Source organism: Camelus bactrianus, chromosome 5 (genome assembly GCF_048773025.1).
Source record: "Camelus bactrianus isolate YW-2024 breed Bactrian camel chromosome 5, ASM4877302v1, whole genome shotgun sequence".
NCBI classification, from domain to species: domain Eukaryota; kingdom Metazoa; phylum Chordata; class Mammalia; order Artiodactyla; family Camelidae; genus Camelus; species Camelus bactrianus.
This window is the reverse complement of record NC_133543.1, coordinates 74,340,332-74,360,737: the sequence shown is the minus strand read 5'-3', so window position 1 is coordinate 74,360,737 and position 20,406 is coordinate 74,340,332. Positions and strand designations below refer to the sequence as shown.

The window sequence follows — 20,406 nt, the reverse complement described above, 5'->3', positions numbered from 1 at the left end:
ATCATAGCTTAACCTAGCCTACACTAAAGCGCTGAGAACACTTACATTAGCCTACAATTGGGCAAAATCATTTAATCCAAAGCCTGTTCTAAATAATTGAATAGCTCATGTAATTTACTGAATACTATGCTGAAAGTGAAAAACAGATGGTTGTCTGGGTACAGAATGGTTGTAAGTCTCTGGGTTGTTTACCCTCGTAATAGGATGACTGATCTTTTTCCTCTACATCCCCTCCCACGGACTTTAGGTTCCAACTGGATTGCTTTTCATCCCTTCCTACTCATCCTACATGTGTATCTTTCTTACAGGCTTGGTTGTATAGGAGTCTTGCTAGTTTCCTGTTTTCAGTGAGAATTGTTCTACTTGTAGATGTATTTTTGATGTGTCCTTGGTGGGGGAATTAAGATCCACGTCCTCTAATACTCTGCATTGATTGGAGCTCCCCATTTGGGTTTTAGATTGTATTTTAGAATTGCTTTATAGAAAGGATGTATCAATTTATACATCTACCAGGAGTATAATGAACCTATATATTCTGACACTCTCACTACTTGTGAGTATTACCCATTTAAAAATACTTATTTTTTTTTCTTTATAGCATATGTCCAGTGATCGGCACAGATACTTGACCATACAGAGTAGACAGTGGAAGGGTTCCCGTACTCTGATGGAACGTTTCTTGCAGGATGTACTGCGACACCACCCATATCGTTATCAAAAAAGCAGGTAAAGTAACTGAATGGAATAATATTAGTACATAGTTATATGTTATAGCATACATATAAGTTACAGTTTGTGTTAATGTTCCAGTACTTCCTAAAGTGAATCTTTTGAGTCAAGCAATATAAAGTGAAATTTTGTCTAGTAACATACCTTGGCAATCATTTTTTAATTTTTCCCAGCCTAAGTAAGAAATTTCACTATACAAGATATGTACTACACTATGCTTTTACTAAAGAAAAGTCTTAGGTCAGTAAATAATTATATATCATTAATGTGTTTTGTAAGGATGTCATAGGACTAAGCACAGGAAAAAGGTGGGAGTAAACATAGCTTTTACAAGATTAGTAACCAAAAAGCTGGGGACAGTAGCCAAGTAAGGGTGGTCAAAGTAAAAATTAAGTCAATTACACATTAATGGAACTATTTGCTAGCTATTTGCTAGTCTATCAAATAGAACTGGCTCTTTTTATTATTTGTCAGTATCTTGATAGCTTACTCATATCAGTTTATTTTGGTTGTTTTAATAAAAATAAATATTTTGATACCATTTAAAGGTTAATATCCTATGTTAAAGGAAAACTTTGGTAGAAAATCAGATTATGTACTGTGGTGACTTTGCAGCTACAACTATACGAGAGAAGGCAAAACAGATCATTTGCACATCTGTGAAGATTTGTTTGAGTTCAGCACCAGCAGTAGAAAAAAAGGATGCACTTCTTGAAGGCTTTGCAAGTCATCAACCTAGAATTTGCAAATGGCGAAAAAGTTTTATGGGGAAAAGTTAGGATAAAAATATGTAGTTTCTTAGCTGGTGGAAAGATGGAATTAGCCTATCTTGGGGTCAGCATAAATTTCCAGTTTTCAGTGTATATAAACAGTGCTACAACAAACATATTTGTACGTGTAACTCTGTAGAGTAGATTCCTAGAATTTGAACTTTTGAGCTAAAATTTATGGACATTAAAGGTAGTTTTTATTTCTTAAATTTTCATTTTGAAATGATTTCAGGCTTACAAAAATTTAGTTACAAAACCAGTACAAGGAGTTCTTGTGTAACTTTACCTAGCTTCCCCAAATATTAAATCTAAAATAACCACAGTACAGTGATCAAATCCATGAAATTACATGATGCCATATTATTTATAGACCTGAGTCAGATTTTTTCAGTTGTCTTACTAATGTCCTCTTTCTGGACCAAGATTCAATCCAGGACCGCACATGGCATTGAGCTGTCACATCTTACTCTCCCTTGATCACTGGTAGTTCCTCAGTCTATCTTTGTTTTCAAGACCTTGACACTTTTTAAAGAGTACTGGCCAGTTTTTTGGGGTAGGGTATCCCTAAATTTGGGTATGCCTGATGTTTTCTCCTAATTAAACTTAGGTAATATATTTTGGATAAGAATAAATTATAATTGATGGTTGTACCCTTCTCTGTATCAGATGAGACCCATGATATTGAGTCTCATTGCTGGTGATGTGGACTTGGATTACTTGATTAAGGTGGCTTCTACACCGTAAAGCTAATAAAATTTTTCCTATTGTAATTAATAAGATACTTGTGGGGAAGTACTTTGAGACTATATAAATATCCTGTTTCTCATCTTACTTTCACCCACTGATTTTATTCATTCATTCATTAATGATTTATTCAATCATTCATTAATGATTCTTCCCTGAAACAGTAGTTACATGTATTAATCAGAGTTCTACCATAAAGAAGATCTTTCTTATTCCCTCACTTAATTATTCAGTCATCTATTTCCATCATTTTTAACTCAAGAATGTCTTTTATTCTGTGGGTTTTAATCCATTGCTATTATTTCTTTCATTGCTCAAATTGTATATGGAAATGTTTAATTCTTTTAAAAATTAAACAAAATTTATTTTATTTCATTTTTAATTGAAGTATAGTTGCTTCACAATATTATATAAGTTACACATGTAAAATATAGTGATTTCCAATTTTAAAGGTTATACTCCATTTATAGTTATTATAAAGTATTGGTTGTATTCCCCATGTTGTACAGTATATCCTTGTAGCTTATTTTATACCTATTAGTTTGTACTTCTTACTCCTTTACCCCTATATTTCCCCTCCCCCCCCTTCCCCTAGTAATCACTAGTTTGTTCTTTATATCTGCGGGTCGGCTCCTTTTTTGTTACAGTCACTAGTTTGTGGTATTTCTTTAGATTCCGCATATAAGTGATGTCATACAGCATTTGTCTTTCTCTGTCTGACTTATTTCATTTAGTATAATGCCCTCCAAATCTATTCATGTTGCCACAAATGGCAACATTTCTTTTTAATTGCTGAGTAATATTCCATTGTATATATATATACCTCATTTTCTTTATCCATTCATCTGTTGATGGACACTTAAGTTGCTCCGTATCTTAGCAATTGTAAATAGTACTGCTATGAGGATTGATGTGCATATATCTTTTCAAATTAGTATTTTGGGGGTTTTTTGGATATATACTTAGGAATGGAATTGCTGGGTAATATGATAATTCTGTTTTTAGTTTTTTGAGAAACCTCTGTACCATTTTCCACAGTGGTTGCCCCAACTTACATTCCCATCAACAGTGTACGAGGGTTCCCTTTTCTCAAAATCCTCACTGACATTTTTTTTTTTTTGATGATAACCATCTGACAGATGTGAGGTGATATCTCATTGTGGTTTTGATTTGCATTTCCCTGATGATTAGCAGTGTTGAGCATTCATGTAACTGTTGGCCATCTGTGTTTCCTCTTTGGAAAAATGTCTATTCAGTTTTTCTGCCCATTTTTAAATCAGGTTGTTTTTTGGATGCTGAATTGTATGAGCTGTTTATATATGTTGGATATTAATCCCTTATTGGTCATATCATTTGCAAATATTATCTCCCTTTCAGTAGGTTGTCTTTTCATTTTTTGAGTGATTTGTTTTGCTCTGAAAAAGCTTTTAAGTTTAATTAGGTACCATTTGCTTATTTTTGCTTTTGTTTTCTTTGCTCTAGGAGATGAATCCAAAAAAGTATTGCTCTGATTTATGTCAAAGAGTGTTCTGCCTATGTTTTCCTCTAGCAGTTTTAAAGTATCCAGTCTTACATTTAGGTCTTGGGGGAAGGTATAGCTCAAGTGGTAGAAAGCATGCTTTGCATGCGTGAGGTCCTGGGTTCAATCCTCAGTACCTCCTCTAAAAGTAAAGAAAGAAATAAACCTAATTATCTCCCCTCTGCCCCCCCCAAACCAAATAAACACTTAGGTCTTTAAACCATTTTAAGTTTATTTTTGTTTATGGTGTTAGAGAAGGTTCTAATTTCATTCTTTTACATGTAGCTGTCCAGTTTTCCCAGCACCACTTACTGAAGAGACTCTTTTCTGTATTGTGTATTCTTGACTCTTTTGTCATAGAGTAATTGACCATAAGTGTGTGAGTTTATTTCTTGGCTCGCTATCCTGGTCCATTGATGTGTGTCTCTTTTTGTTCCAGTACCATACTGTTTTGATGACTGTAGCTTTGTAGTATAGTCTGAAGCCAGGGATTATGATTCCTTCAGTTCTATTCTTTCTCAAGATTATGTTGGCTACTCTTGGTCTTTTGTGTTTCCATACAAATTTTAAAATTACTTGTTCTAGTTCTGTGGAAAATGCCATTGGTATTTAGATAAGAATTGCACTGAATTTGTAGATTGCCTTGGGTAGTATGGTCATTTTAACAATATTGATTCTTCCAATCCAAGAACACAGTATATCTTTTCATCTGTTTGTTTCATCTTCAGTTTCTTTCATCAGTGTCATAGTTTTCCAAGTACAGGTCTTTTGCCTCATAAGTAGTTATATTTCTAGGTATTTTATTCTTTTTGATATAGTGATAACTTAATTGTTTCCTTAATTTCTCTTTCTGATACTTCATTGCTAGTGTATAGAACTGCAACAGATTTCTGTATATTAATCTTGTATCCAGCAACTTTGCAAAATTCATTGATGAGCTTTAGTAGTTTTCTGGTGCATCTTTAGGACTTTCTATGTATAGTATCATGTCATCTGCAAAAGTGACAGTTTTATTTCTTTCTTTCCATTTTGAATTCCTTTTATTTCTTTTTCTTCTCTGATTGCTGTGGCTAAGACTTCCAAAAATATGCTGAATAAAAGTGGTGAGAGTGGGCATCCTTATTTTATTCCTGATCTTAGAGGAAATGCTTTCAGCTTTTCATTGTTGAGGATGATGTTAGCTGTGGGTTTGTCATATATGGCCTTTATTATGTTGAGGTATTTTTCCTGTACATCCACATTGTAGAGAGTTTTTTTAATCACAAATTGATGTTAAATTTTTTCAAAAGCTTTCCTGCATTTATCATATGGTTTTTATTCTTCAATTTGTTAATTTGGTGTATCACACTGATTGATTTGCAGATACTGAAAAATCCTTCTATCCCTGGGATAAATCCCACTCGATCTTGGTATATAATTCTTTTAATGAATTGTTGGATTTGGCTTGCTAGTATTTTGTTGAGGATTTTTGCATGCATGTTCATCAGTGATATGGCCTGTAATTTCCCTTTCTTATAATATCTTTGTTTGGGTTTGGTATTAGGATGTGCTGGCTTCATAGAATAAGTTCAGAAGTTTCTAACCTTACACCTGAAGTTACTAGAAAAAGAAGAACAAACAGAACCCAACCCAAAGTTAGTAGAAGGAAAATATTCAAAAAGATCAGAGCAGAAATAAATGAAATAGAGACTGAAAAAAATTAGAAAAGATAAATGAAGCTAAAAGCTTGTTCTTTGAAAAGATAAACAAAACTGATAAACCTTTAGCCAGATTCATCAAGAAGAAAAGGGAAAGGGCCTAAATCCATAAAATCAGAAATGAAAAAGAAGTTACAGCTGACTTCACAGAAATACCAAGGATCATCAGAGACTACTATAAACAACTACATGTCAATAAAATGGGCAACCTAGGAGAAATGGACAAATTCTAGAAAGGTACAATCTCCCAAGATTGAACCAGGAAGAAATAGAAAATATGAGCAGACCAATTACTAGTAATGAAACTGAATCAGTAATTTTAAAAATCCCAATGAACAAAAGTCCAGGACCAGATGGCTTCATAGGTGAATTCTACCAAATATTTAGATAGGAAATTTTTAATTCTCGATAGACATTCCCTAGAATGCTATACCAGTTTATACACAATTTATGCAGTTGGTCATACATGTTTACATTTGTCTTTCTCTGTCTGGCTTACTCAGTGTGATAATCTCTAGGTTCAAGAAGAGTGGTTTTTAAGCTTTAGTAGTTATGATTTTAGAGGGCTTTTTTGGGTCATTGTTGTAAAATTAGTTTAAAATGCATAGAAATATGAATTGTGATTTGGTTGTTAATTTTATTTATTTATTTATTTATTTATTTATTTATTTATTTATTTATTTATTTATTTATTTAGGTTGTTGCATAGTTGTTAATTTTAAATTCACACAAATACAGATGAAAATCTTTTGGGATTTCCAACATGTTTGATTTTATAGTTCTGCCTTCCTTTCTTTTCTTAGCCAAATGTTATAAACTTAATTTTATTTTGAGAATAATTGTGATAGTCTTTAAGACAAATGGAGATTATGTTTTAGGGTTCTGAAAAACTAGGATAAAGTGATTATTGTGCTGCAATTTTATTGATTAGCATTCAGAAGTATGAAAAATTATAGATTTTTTGCCTCATCATGATATTATTTTGATACCACAGTTAACTTTTTTATTTTACAAATGCCAAAAAGTGTTATCTTAATACTAATTATGATAATATATTTTCATGGAAAAGTAATAGTAATATTTAGGACATGTTAAAAAAAATTTCTTATGGTCAACACATGTATGCATGTCCTTGTAGACAACTTTATCATCTCTCAAACTGAAAAATATTTGATAAAGCTGTATTTTAGTATTAATCTATTTTAAATTATTTATTATTTTTAATGGACTATTTTTAGGGCAGTTATAGATTTATAGAAAAATTGAGAAGATAGTACAGAGAGTTCCTATATATATCTCCTCATCCAGTTTTCCTATTACTAACACCTTACATTAATAGGTTACATTTGTTACAATCAAGGAACTAATACCATAACTAAATTCTGTAGTTTATTCAGATTTTCTTATTACTTGTCAGCCTTTTGGCTAAAGTCAAGTGTAGATTTTCTTAGTTTTCACCTAATGTCTTTTTCTGTTTTGGGATCCCATCCAGTACAAGCACATTACATTAACTTGTCATGTCTCCCTAGACTCCTTTTGGTATTTTTAATTTTAATAGACATTGCCAAATTGTTCTTCGCAGAGATTAAACTAATCTAAACTCCTACCAAAAATGTACTAAAGTGCCTGTGTCATTGCACTCTTGCCAAAATAATGTATTAATAATAGCTAACATTTGTGAATGATTACTATTTTCCCGGCTTTTTGCAAAAATGCTTTTTTACATTCAGTATCTAATTTACTCCTCAAAACAATCTCATGAAGGAAAATAATATTAGTTCCCCTTTTTTGGAGGAGGAAACTAAAGTCTAGATGGTTAAATAACTTGTGTTAAACTTTTTGCTATTTACCATTCTGATAACTGAAAAGTGATATATGGGTTTATTTACATTTTTTCATGTTTAGGAGCCATTAGTGTTTATTAAGTAGCACTTTGTGGAGTTCCCTCCATCTTCTGCACTGATTACCTTTCTGAAATACATGTAATGTATAGCCTGGTGTGATTGCCTTGACTCTGTCTTCTAGGAATCTGGCCCAGGATAGAAAGAAAATAATTTTTAGTATGTCTTTTAAAAAAAGCATTTTAAACAGATATTAATATATTTTCATGGCTGTTTTCCCTTGCTTTTTAGATCAATGCAAAAGAAGAGACTTCCTATGAATACTGCAGCACCTTCTGAAGCGGTTCCTAATAATGATTTTACTCCTGAAGAAATGGCAGTAGATGCTGATGGAGTCAGAGGAGAGATGCCCACCAAGGATTCTAAACCTGTTGAAGACATGTATTCTAGATCTAGTAAATCTCAAGAGTATATACAGGGTGTTTCAGTTCGACCATCAGTTATTCAAAAAGTGGAGAAAGGACAGCAGCAGTCCTTGGAGTTCGTTCACAAAATTGGGAACAACATGAAAGAATTTAATTCAGTTGGTATTGGTCACTCTACAAATAATAGACAAAGTGTAATACGTTTTTCAGTTATTTCTAATGCTCCTGTTAGTTGTTTACCTGAAAGTTCTCATGAAAGACCAGTTACAACTAATACTACTACTTTGTTACCACTAGGAGCCCATTTTGATTCAGTTGGCGAATGTGACCCAAACAAAGTTGACAAATACCTTAAACAGCTGGATGGGGACTCTGGAAATCTTACGCTCTCATGTTATCCAGAAACTTCTTCAGGTTCATGTCAGAAACCTAAAGAATCAAATAGGGAATCTTTATGTATAAATTCAGATAAATTGGTTATACAGGAAGATGTAAAATCTCAGGGTAAAACTTTGTCAGCTGGCTTTGAAGCACATGAATTTGTGGGTACTGAAGGCTCCTTAAAATTGGAATCTCTTTCCAAATTAGCAGTAAACCCAGCAATCAACATGAATAAAACTGACATACCTGTTAATAAAGGAATCTTTGAAGATGGCATTCCAAAGCATCATGAGGAATTCTTTCCTAATATGGATTGTACCCAAGAAGGAAAGCATTTGGCCTTTTTGGAACAGAAGACCTCAGTGAGTTCCGAAATGAAGTTGGCTGGTGGCTCTCTTCAGTCAGCGTCTGATCACCCTGAAGAGGATGTGCCAGACCTTTGGAAGGAGGAGCAAATTGACCAAGAAGATAAGAACTATGAATTAAGAAGTTCTGAAATGAGTTTTGATGGCAGTTCTTCTTTTTATTCACTTACTGACCAATCGAAAGAGACTGCTAATGAAATAAACCTTTCAGAGGAAGTACATGCTGATTTGCAGTATAAGAATAGCGAATCTTCTGTTTCTGAAATAAGTTCTGATTGTGATGGCTCTCTTCACTTGATTACGAACCAAACTCAAGTAATTGTTAAAGATATAAGTGCTCAGAAGGCAGTGCATATTAGGCTGGTTGATGAAAGCTATGAATCTAGTGATTCTGAGATGACTTTTGATAGCAATGCCTCACTTCAGTCAAGTGATGACTACCCCCAACAGCCTGATAAAGAAGCAAACCTTCTGAAAAGGGCACACACTGGCTTGGTTGATATGAACTATGGATCCAGTAGCTCTGAAATAAGTACTAATTCTGTTTTCTCACTTGAGTCAGTGGTTGACCAACTCCCAGTGGCTGTCACAGAGAGAAAACTTCAGAAGTTTCACAATGGCTTGGTTGATATGAACTATGGATCCAGTAGCTCTGAAATAAGTACTAATTCTGTTTTCTCACTTGAGTCAGTGGTTGACCAACTCCCAGTGGCTGTCACAGAGAGAAAACTTCAGAAGAAGGTTCACATTGGCTTGCTTGATATGAACTATGGATCTAGTAGCTCTGAAATAAGTACTGATTCTGTTTTCTCACTTGAGTCGGTGGTTGACCAACTCCCAGTGGCTGTCACAGAGAGAAAACTTCAGAAGGTTCACAGTGGCTTGGTTGATATGAACTATGGATCCAGTAGCTCTGAAATAAGTACTGATTCTGTTTTCTCACTTGAGTCAGTGGTTGACCAACTCCCAGTGGCTGTCACAGAGAGAAAACTTCAGAAGAAGGTTCACATTGGCTTGCTTGATATGAACTATGGATCTAGTAGCTCTGAAATAAGTACTGATTCTGTTTTCTCACTTGAGTCGGTGGTTGACCAACTCCCAGTGGCTGTCACAGAGAGAAAACTTCAGAAGGTTCACAGTGGCTTGGTTGATATGAACTATGGATCCAGTAGCTCTGAAATAAGTACTGATTCTGTTTTCTCACTTGAGTCAGTGGTTGACCAACTCCCAGTGGCTGTGACAGAGAGAAAGCTTCAGAAGAAGGTTCACATTGGCTTGGTTGATAAGAACTATGGATCAAGTTGTTCTGAAACAAGTTTTGATTCTGATATTTCTCTTCAGTCAGTAGTTGATCATCCCCAACTGGCTGTCAGAGAAAGAAACCTGGTAGATAGGCTTGTTTACCTGAAAGATAAGAATCGTAAACCCAGTAGTGCTAAAGCACATCTTGACTGTGATGTCTTTCTTGAGACAGTGACTGATGAACCTCAGAGGGCCATTGAAGAAATAAATCTGAAAGAGAAGAATGACCTTATGGATATGAGCTATGAGTCTTATGGCTCTGAGATGAGTTTTCACACTGATGCTCAATTAGCACCTGACCAATCCCAAGTAGCAGTTAAAGAAGTAAACATTCAGGAAGTAGCTGTTGACTTGGAGAGTAAGAGTGTTATATCTAGTGTTCCTGGTCTAAGTTTTGGTTCTCATGCTTCTCTTTATCGATCAGGTAATGACCAACCTCAAGGGGCTTTGAGTGAAATAAATCTGAAAGAGTTAAATATTGACATGGAAGTTAAAAGGTATAGGTGCTCCAGTTCTGAGTTGACTTTTGATTCCAATTCTCCTCTTACATCAGTTACTGAGTATTCTGAGCTGGATGTTGAAGAAGTAAGAAAGAAGCACATTAACCTGGAAGATGAGAGCTTTGAGTCAATTAGTTCCAGAATAACTTTGGATTCTGATACTCCTCTTCATTTAGGGCCTGATCAGCCTGAATTAGCCGATAAAGAAACAGTCATTCAGAAAGAAGGGTATGTACACTTAGGAGGGAAGGACGATGAACCCACCACTTCCAAGATAAGTTTGGATTCTTGCATCCCTTTTCACCCAGTGATTAATCCTCCAGAAGAAGCTGTTAAAAATCTGTTAAATTTTCAAAAAGAAGAGTGGGTACCAGTCGAAAATAGAGAAAACAAACCTAATGGTTCTGAATTAAGTTTTGATTATGGTATTTTTCACTCAGTTACTGGACATTCTGAAGATCCCATTAAAGAAAGAAGCCTTCAGAAAGAAGAGAATGTACACTTAGAAAATAAGAATAATGTACCCAGTGTTTCTGAAGGCAGTTCAAAATCTGATACCTCTTTTCAGTTAGTGGCGAATCATCCTGATGTAGCTATTAAAGAAATAAATCTTCAAAAAGAAGAACATGCAAACTTAGCAGAGAACGGTAATGAGTTAAGTATTTCTGAAACAAGTTGGAATTCCGGTATTCGTCTTCAGTCAGTGATCTACAAACCTGAAATGGTTGTTAAAAAACTATGGCTTCAAAAAGAAAAGCATGCTCAATTAAAAGCTAAATGTGCTGAATTTAGTGGTTCTGAAACAAATTTAGATTCTGATATCCCTCATTGTTCAATAATAGAACCTCAAATAGCTGTTAAAGAAATAAATGTTCAGAAAGAAGAATGTGTTGGTCTAGAAAATAAGAGCAATAAATATAGTAGTTCTGATACAATTTCGGACTCTGATGTCCCTCCTCGGTCATTGACTGAAAAACCTCAAGTAACTGTTTTGAAGGAGGACCATGTTGACCCAGAAGTTGAAAGTACTAGACCTGGAAATTTTGAAATAAATTTGGGTGTTAATGCCCCTCTTCATTCAGTTCTTGACCAACCTCAGCTAGCCCTTTTGAAGGAAAAACATGTTGATCTGGGAGATAAAAACAGTGAATCTGGTGGTGGTAAAGAAGGTTTTAATTCTGATCACCTTCATTCATTGCCTGGACAATTTTGGAAAGTGATCAGAAAAACAAACCCATGGAAGGAAGATGATATGGGCCTGAAAAATAAGGTCAATGAACCTAATGTTTCTAAATTAATACATAATTCTGATGTTTCTCTCCAGCCTGTGTCTGATCAACCTGAAGTGGGTGTTAAACAAATAAACCTCGAGAATGAAGGTCATGTGTACTCAGAAGATAAGAACAGCCGATCTAGTGGGTCTGAAATGAGATTGGATTCTGAGTTCATGGTTCAGTCAACAGTTGATCATCCTCAGATAACTATTCTGGAACAAGAGCACTCTGAGCTAGAAGATAAGCACAATCAATCTTGTGGTTCTGAAATAAGTGTTGATTCTGTTGATCCCCTTCAGTCAGTGCCTGACCAGCTTAGAGAAACTGTTAAAGAAAAAAGCCTTTGCAAGGATCAAGTTGACATGGAAGATAAGAGAGATAAATCTAAGCATTTTGAAATTGTATATGATTCTGATGTCCTTTTTCAGTCAGTGGCTGGCCAAACTAGAGAAGTTGTTAAGGAGATCAACCTTTGGAAGGAGCATGTTGACTTGGAAGATAAGGTTGTCAAACCTAGTGATTCAAAAATAAATTTTGATTCTGATGCACCTCTTCAGTCTGTGACTAATAAAATTCAAGAGGCTGTTACAGAAATAAATCTGAGGGAGGGACAGGTTTGTCTGGATGCTAAGAGCTATGAACCCCGTGATTCTGAAATCATTTTTGTTTCAAATGCCCCTCTTCAGTCAATGGTTGAGCAGCCACATGTTTTGGAAGAGCAACAAGCCAATTTGGAAGATAAAAGCAGTGATCCTTGTGATCCTGATATAAATTTTGTTTCTGATGAAACTTTTCAGTCAGTGGCTGACCACCTTCCAAAGTCTGTTAAAGAAATAGGTCTTTGGCAGGAAGACCATGTTTACCTGGAAGATAAGAAATATAAACTAGGTGATTTTGAAGTAAGTTATGATTCTGATGTTCACTTTGTAGCTGGTCATTCTCCTGAGGCTGTCAAAGAAATAAGCTTGCAAGAGAAGAATGATTCTGGTGTTCATCTTTGTTTAGAAGTTGGCCAATCTCAAGTGGTTTGTAAAGAAATGAACCTTCAGAAGAAAGAGCATCTTGGCATGGAAGAAAAGACCAGTGAACCTAGTGATTCTGACATAATGTGTGATTCTGATGTCTCTTTTCAAATAGTGATAAATGAACCTCAAGAGTCGGTGAACCTGGTGACTGGTGATGATTGTGAAGTGATTTCAGATTCTGATGTCCCTTTTCAGCCAGTGATTGACTCACCTCAAATGACTGTCGAAGAAATCAGCTGTATAAATGCTGAAAGTTTTGTTCTAGAAAGTGAGAGCTGTGACTCTTGTGATACTGAGCTAGGATATGTTTGTGAAGCCTCTTCTCAATCAGTGACACACCACTCCAAAAAAACCTTCAAAATAGTAAACCAGAAGAAAGACTATATTATTCTGGAAGAGTCAAGTTGTGAGCCATATGGTTCTGGAGTCAGTTTTCCGGTTGATGCTTCTCATCAGTCCACAACTTACCAATCACTAGGGCCTGAAAAAAAAAAGGCAAAATATATTGACCCAAAAGATAAGAGCTGTCAGTCTAATAGTCTGAAACGAAAATTTGAATGGGAAGACACTTGTCAGCCACTGGCTCATCAACTGCAGAAGGTTGACAAAGGAGTCAGCCTTTGGAAAGATGTAGAAAATACTGGCCTAAAAGATAAGAACTATGAATCTAATGTTTCTGCCAAGGGTTGTAATGAGTCTCCGGAGTTGGTGATCCACCAAGTGGCTGATAAAGAAAACCTTCTGAAGTTAAAATGTGCAGATCTAGAAAGTATGAGCTGTGACCCTTGTGGTTCTGGGATGAATTTTCAGTGTGATCCCTCTCGTCAGTCTAACACTGATCAGCCTCAAAAAGCTATTAACAAAACAGGCCTGTTAAAGAAGGTGTCTTTTGACCTGAAAGAAACAAACTATAATTGCCATTCAAGCTCTGTTCCCGGGGTTGATTCTATAGGGAACCTGGAAAAAGCAAAGGAGGTCACAGAGGATGATCCTGATGAACAAGTTCCTGAAGGCGTGCCTCAAACCCCTGCTTCATTGGTGGGGAAAACATGGTCTCAAACAATGAGAGAAGGTGACATGAATACTAATGCTCTTGCGAAGGAATTTAAGGAAGATAGCTTCCGCTGTTACGTTGATGACCGTGAGACCAGGAAAATAAAAAAAAAAAAACTGAATAAAGGAAAAAAGATTGCCTGGGCTGACCTTGAGCAGGACACTACATCAATTCAGGTCGTCTCAGATTGTGATGATGGTGCAGGTGGTATTTCAGATATTGATGACTTTCCAGTGGCCTTAGATAAACCTAGCCATTTTCTTTCAACAAAGAGGCACTGTGAGCAAACATGGCGAGTGGCTTCTCGATGCCAGGCTGTAAAAGTCAGCCATGGAACTCAAACCAATCTCTCAAGTAACCCAGGGATGAAAAGAAGAATGACTGGACAAGAGAAAGACTCTCCAGGAAGGAAACGTCTACTTTTACAGAACGACAGAAAAACAAGAAAGAACGTAAAAATTGGAACAGCTGAATTTCCTGAGTCATGTAGTACAGTCTTGAAGTCTTTGCAACCAAATGCCTTAGTTTATGTTCTTTCTTCAAATATTAAGCAGAAGAAAGGTGAACCCAACAACTTCTCTAAAATGAGGCACTGTAGTAGAAATAATTGGGATATTAACATTCAGTACAGAGATAAACAGAGTTCCTATAATTATTATGACCCATTGAATAAGCGAATTGTAATTGATCCTTCTTTGAACATAGAAGTACCAAATTCGGACAGGAATAACTGTGTTGAAATTCATTTTAGTGACCTGAACTCCCGTGGAGGAGATGATGACACTTATGTACAGAGCTCTGCTTCAGCACCTTTTATGACAGTGACAGTAGGACATGAAGTAATGTCACATCAGGAGGCCAGTGAGCCTTCTGTGTTTCTGGAAGAATCTGAGATTTTGAATTCTAGTGAAGTTCCAAAGGAAAGTAATTTCCAGTCAACTCTTTTAAATTGTGATGTTACGAACATTTCTCCAAAATCAGTTAGAAATAAGTTTTCTGAAAGTAAAAAGAAAATTCAGAGAAAGAAGGTGACAACTAATAATAAGCCAGGTTTTCCCCCAAAGGGCTGTAGACCAATTATTCCCCAGCAAAAAACCAGCATTGCTTCAGAAAAACAGTCAATTTGGAGTCAGACCAAATTAAGTGATATAATTAAAAAATATATTCTAAAATACTCTGTTTTTCTGCGTCACAAATATTGGTCCAAGAACACTTTAATTAGGATGCATCATAAGAAGAAAAAATCTCATGTTAGTAGGTTAAAGAAGGCAAAGAATCCAGCCGAAATGCTTCCGAACTCGGTTCCCTCAGCTGGTGCTGAAGAGCAGTCAGGAGCTCCAGCAAGCTCTTCTCCCAAGCAACCTGTGCAGGATTCTCCTGGCCCTGCAGGAAGTACGAATAACGGTATTAAAAGAAGCCCTAGAAGAAATCAAAGAAAGCCTTCTAGACCTGTAAGAGTATATGATTTGAGAAGCTTATATTCTCAGGTACCATATACTGATAGAATGAGTACTCGGCTGTCACACAGATTTCAAGATAATAAGGTGAATTAGAGGTGTTTCTGTTAAGGCTGGTTGAGGATTCAGTACCTCAGTGGAAATTGTATTTGGTACCTTGTGTACAGAGCTTTCCTAACTTTGGTGAAAAAATTAATCTTCAATTATTTGGCTATAGACTTATTTTTTAGAACTTTTATATTTATTTAAAATTAGTATGTAGGGTCTTTTTTTTTTAATTTTAAGATTCAAAACCACCCTTTGCTGTAGAAGAGCTTCATCTTACTTATATTACATAATTTAGCAGAGTGTATACAGTTTTCTCCCTCAGAAATCATGTCCCTCTTAACTTATTTTTTGTGATTGTATCTCTCGTGTCAGTAGGTTATAATTGCAAGAAAGAATATGGCACACATTAAATGCTATCTTATGTTTTACTTTTAAAAAATTGAACAAATGAATATATAGTTATCTTTTGTGAGTTTCTGAGTAATGTTGTCAATGTTGTATTCTAATTGGATAATTTAAAAACAGAAAGTCAAATAGATTATCTCAGCTTTTGAGTAGGACCTAAGTAGTCCTACACAATATGTAATTCATCTTTTTTAAAAAGAATTCCAGAAAATGAGATTCCATCAACTTTAATCCAGTTTTTAAAAGCTGCCTGCTGATTTTAAATACATAACACAAACTTCTCCTGCTTCATTTAAATTGGACCCGTAGGTCTCTAACTTTCCTAATTTGGATGAATGCACATGTGCAGGCTCTGTAGATTTTTCCTTAGCGTTGTTAGGTCTTAAGGAGGGATGATCTTGCCAGTGTGGTTATGCTTTTCTACCACCTTTATTCCCCTCCACCTGGAAGGGTTGGTGGTTTAATATGAAAATCCAGGTTATCTTATGGGGCTTTATCTCTTAAAAATATTTTAGACATTACCATATTCTTTTTTTTTTTAATAGCTTGAACTGAAATTACTGGCTTGGTAATTTGGGCAGACCATTAATTTTTGTTATTAATAAGTTACTTATAATCTTAATATTTCAAAAGATCTGATAAAACTAATAACCTAGGTGAAGGCCCATTTTGCAAGTGAAAAACTATGTCATTGTACATTAGTTTGGCTTTCCTTAAACTTGCCAACTGATTTTAGTAGTTCAAATAAAAGATGTCAAGAGAGGCAGTTTAGGCCTGAGGTACTCACAGTATGTTTAGACCTTTTATTCAGGGACACAGGTTGAGCTGGTACAGGTACATCCAATTATCCTGTTAAGCCAAGGATCCTGGATCCTTCTCTGCCATCAGTGTTAAAGGGAAACATGGATTTCAACTGTTACATTGTATAAACCATATTTTATTGAAACTAGATCAGTGTACCATGATTTCAGAGATAAAACTCTATTACCTTAGAATTAATAAAATATAGTGTAACAATTGGTTTCTAAATATAGCTTTATTTCAGGAGCCATTATTTAACCTGTGGGTATGTTATGGTGTGTTGTAATTTCTTTACTTCTAAATTTAAAACGGTAAGTATGTTGAAAAAAATGGACAAATGTTTATATTTTTAGTTGCAGCAACTTCAACTTTGCCTCATATATGAATATTTTAATTTCTTAAAGTATGACTGTGGTCTTTTAGTTTAAAATAATCCTCCAATTTTAATTTAGGAAAAAAACCTGTTCTGTTTAGGAAGTAAACAAGCAACTAATTCATGAAAATATTCTACTTGTGGGTATTGGTGTCTTTGTTCCCTATGAAATAGACATGCAACTCCCTTGAGTACAGTTAGTAAGCATTCTGCATACTTTTAGTGTCAGTTTAAAAGTAAGAGATCATATGGAAATAATGTACCATGTAATTATTTATACATCTATTGTGATCACATCATGCAGAGAGGATAGTGCTTATAATCTGAGTGATCAAAAACTTGAAGTTAAAAAAATTTTACTACATTTTTTGCTTTGGAAACTCTTCTAAGTACCTTTTTCTTTCCAAATTTTTTAAAAATACATTTTTATTGAAGTATAGTCAGTTTACAGTGTTGTGTCAATTTCTGGTGTACAGCACAATGCTTCAGTCATATAGGAACATACATACATTTGTTTTCATATTCTTTTTCACCGTAAGTTACTACGAGATATTGAATGTGGTTCCCTGTGCTGTACAGTATGAACTTGTTGTTTAGTACCATTTTCTTTTGAGAGGGAAAGGTTTGTATCTAAAATTTATATCAAAGTATAAAAGTCCTGATGATTTTTAGACATTTTGGAAATGTTTACCAAATTCCTGTAATCATTATTTTAGACAAGTTGAGATCTTGAAATTGTAAAAGTTATGATTATATAAGAAGTGAATAACTTTCAGAATTTGGTAGGATACAGATGTATTTGTCAAAATACAGTTTGGCTTAATTTGCATATTAGATAAAACAGTTGTTTTTTGTGCATTCAAGTAAGTATTAAATTCTTTCAATAGTGAAAATCAAATTATAACCACATGAGTATCTTATGAATCTTGTCCTTGTTCAGTATCTTGTGTAGATGTGTATTATAATTGTTCCAAATTGTACAATATGTAGATAACATTGTGTAAAGTGTGTTTTGGGTTTATGCTTTAAATTTTTTGTTAACTAGGGCTCTGAGTGACAATTTTTTGCTAAGGAGAAGCTATATTTAAGTATTCAAACAGTTATATATTTCCATGGAAAACTGATGTAAAGACTAACGTATTTTTTATAATGCAGTTTAAAGAGTAAAGTTGTTTTTGAGGTTAGGTAAAATTTATTGAGTATCGAAATTTGTCTCTACTTTCTCCTGTTAGGAACTTTTCCCGAGGATACTTAAGGAATCAGAGAATAATGAAAACAGAAGTTCACTTTATAAATGGTCTTAGAGGTAATAAATAAGGGAATATAAATATTGATGCTGGTGAGGAAATAGTTTAACCAAAGATACACAGTTTATGTTCAATGAAGAAATTATTTCAAAGGATTAAAATTAAACAACTGTTTGATGGAGTGATAGGTTAGCAACTTTTCACTTTGTATACCTCTGTTAGAAGAGTCAGTGAACAGAGTTGAGTTCAGGAGGCAGTGTCTACATCATTATTTGACACCTACTGGAAGAGAGAACTTCGGTGCCTTCAGTGCCATAGCATACTTTATAAAGGGCAAGAAAACATGAAAGAGTGTATTTGTGTCAGTGAAATAGGTGCCTTTGGCCTCAGTTTTGATTTCTGGGGTTTTTGGTCCAGGATTATATTGTTAAGATGAACAATAGCCTACTCTTTATATAAAAAAAATCTTAATAGAGTAAAAATATAAGGTGGAAGCCCATTTTCAGTAAAATACTTTTATGTATAGGTAAAAATGTGGAAAATACTAAAAAAATATATAATTAGGAAATTACACATCAAAATGTCAACTTAAGATGAGAAGCTGAGGAAGAGTCTCAACATTTCCTTATACTTCATGGACCCCAAATACTAGGGAAATAACAGAATATTTAGTAAGTTTTCATTGTTCTTATACTTGATTGTGTATATTTAAAAAGTTCTCCCAAAGTATTTTTAATTATTTACCTGGATTAAGGAGTTGTCAAGGATGAAGTATAGTTTGTTGCTGAATCTTTAAAAGTGTGAGCTTGTGCTTTTTCCTGTGTTTATAATTCATTAATTACATGTTTTTCTTATATGCATTTTATTTTCTGATTTTTTAAGCTGGGCTTGTATGTGTACATCTTGAGCCCTCACTAAGTGCCAGGCACTGTTCTAGGCTTTTAACCTGTATTGTCTCATTTGATCTTCAAAGAGCCCTTTTGACTAGGTACTGTAATTGTTACTAAGTAGCAGATGAGAAAATTGAGGTATAGAGCCTCGATTTGGGGATTACAAATGAGTTGTTTACTGTAATCAAGTGAGGATTACAGATAATTCCATTCGCATCCCCACCCCTAGTCCCAGGCCGTCCCTAATCTGCTGTCTGTCTTCATAGTTTAGCCTCTTCTGGACATTTCATATAAATGGTATCATACAATATGTGGTCTTGTAAAAATTATTTTATTTATTTATTTTTAAAATACTTTTTATTGATGTATAGTCAGTTTGCAGTGTTGTGTCAGTTTCTGATGTACAGCACAATACTTCAGTCATATAGGGACATACATATATTTGTTTTCATATTCTTACACGTGGTCTTCTGTGTCCAGCATTTTTCATTCCCGTACTGTTTTTGAGGCTCATTCATGTAGCATATATCAGTATTTTGCTCTTTTTAAAAAAATTGCTGAGTAGTATTTATGATTAGTTTTTTAACGAAGTTGGTAACAGAATGCTGGTCTCCTGATGACAAATAAGGGTAAAAGCTGTTAGGCTTGCGGCTAGCTGTTCCTTTATGCCTCTCACACCTGTTATCCTTGATTACTCTCCCAATTCCAAGATCAACAGGATATCTGCCTTTTTCAGTGCTCTTATTCCATACTGGAATGTGTTATGCTTCCTCTGTCTTTGACTCTTATTTCCTTTCTGCCCATCTTGGTATTCTTTTCACTGTGCTTTGTGAATTTTCATTTTCAGTGTCGACACATTACCCTGTGTTCTCAATCCTTTCATAATGAATTGCTTGCAAGTAACCCAACTGAGAGTCGTATCCAAGTTGCCCATTATTCTACGTGTGCCGTAGAGCCAGGAAGTGTTGATGATGGTACTGGTCATGGCGAAAGTTCTGTTTAAAATTACTCTCCTACGTAACCACAGGGTACATCATCACAGTCAGGAAACCAACACTGATAATGACGTAACCCTCTACTCCACAGACCTCATTCAGATTTTACAGATTGTTCCAAAATGTCCACTATAGGTCTAGGATTCAATTCAGGATCACACACTAATTTCTTTCTGTAGGGAGCAGTTCCTCAGCCTTTCTGTATATTTTATAACTTGACATTTTGAAGTGTACAAACCAGCTTCTTTGTGGAATGTCTCAGTCTGAGTTTGTGTGATGTTTCTTTATAATGCTTTTTGCGGGGGTGGGGGGGCGGGGGCAGACATTCTGTGGACTTCTCAGTGTATCATAACAAAAATCAAGTGATGTCAGTTTAAATAAATGTGGTGATTAAAGATAGCAGTTTTTGTCCTTATTTTATTTTATTTTTAGCGCTTAGAAGAAAAGAGACAGCTTTATTGCTTTGCCTGGTAAAGGGGACTCATAGCAGGCTAGTGCTTTCAAAACTGTGAACCCATCTTGGGGATCTGTCCTTATTTTAGAGTAAAAGCTTTTTAATAACCT

The 20,406-nt window shown here is 34.9% G+C and overlaps 1 protein-coding gene across 4 annotated transcripts in view; it reads left to right on the top strand.

Annotated features, from left to right (window-relative positions):
* The window catches only part of ZDBF2 (zinc finger DBF-type containing 2), a 30,883-nt gene extending 10,744 nt beyond the window's left edge, over positions 1 to 20,139 (top strand). For all 4 annotated transcript variants that reach the window (XM_074364110.1, XM_074364108.1, XM_045520507.2 and 1 more), the window contains 2 exons: positions 599 to 726; positions 7,592 to 20,139. In XM_074364110.1, coding sequence (XP_074220211.1) covers positions 599 to 726; positions 7,592 to 15,179 — 7,716 coding nt within the window. In that variant the 3' untranslated portion in view covers positions 15,180 to 20,139. The remainder of the gene's footprint in view (positions 1 to 598; positions 727 to 7,591) is intronic.
* The last annotated feature ends 267 nt before the right edge of the window (positions 20,140 to 20,406 follow it).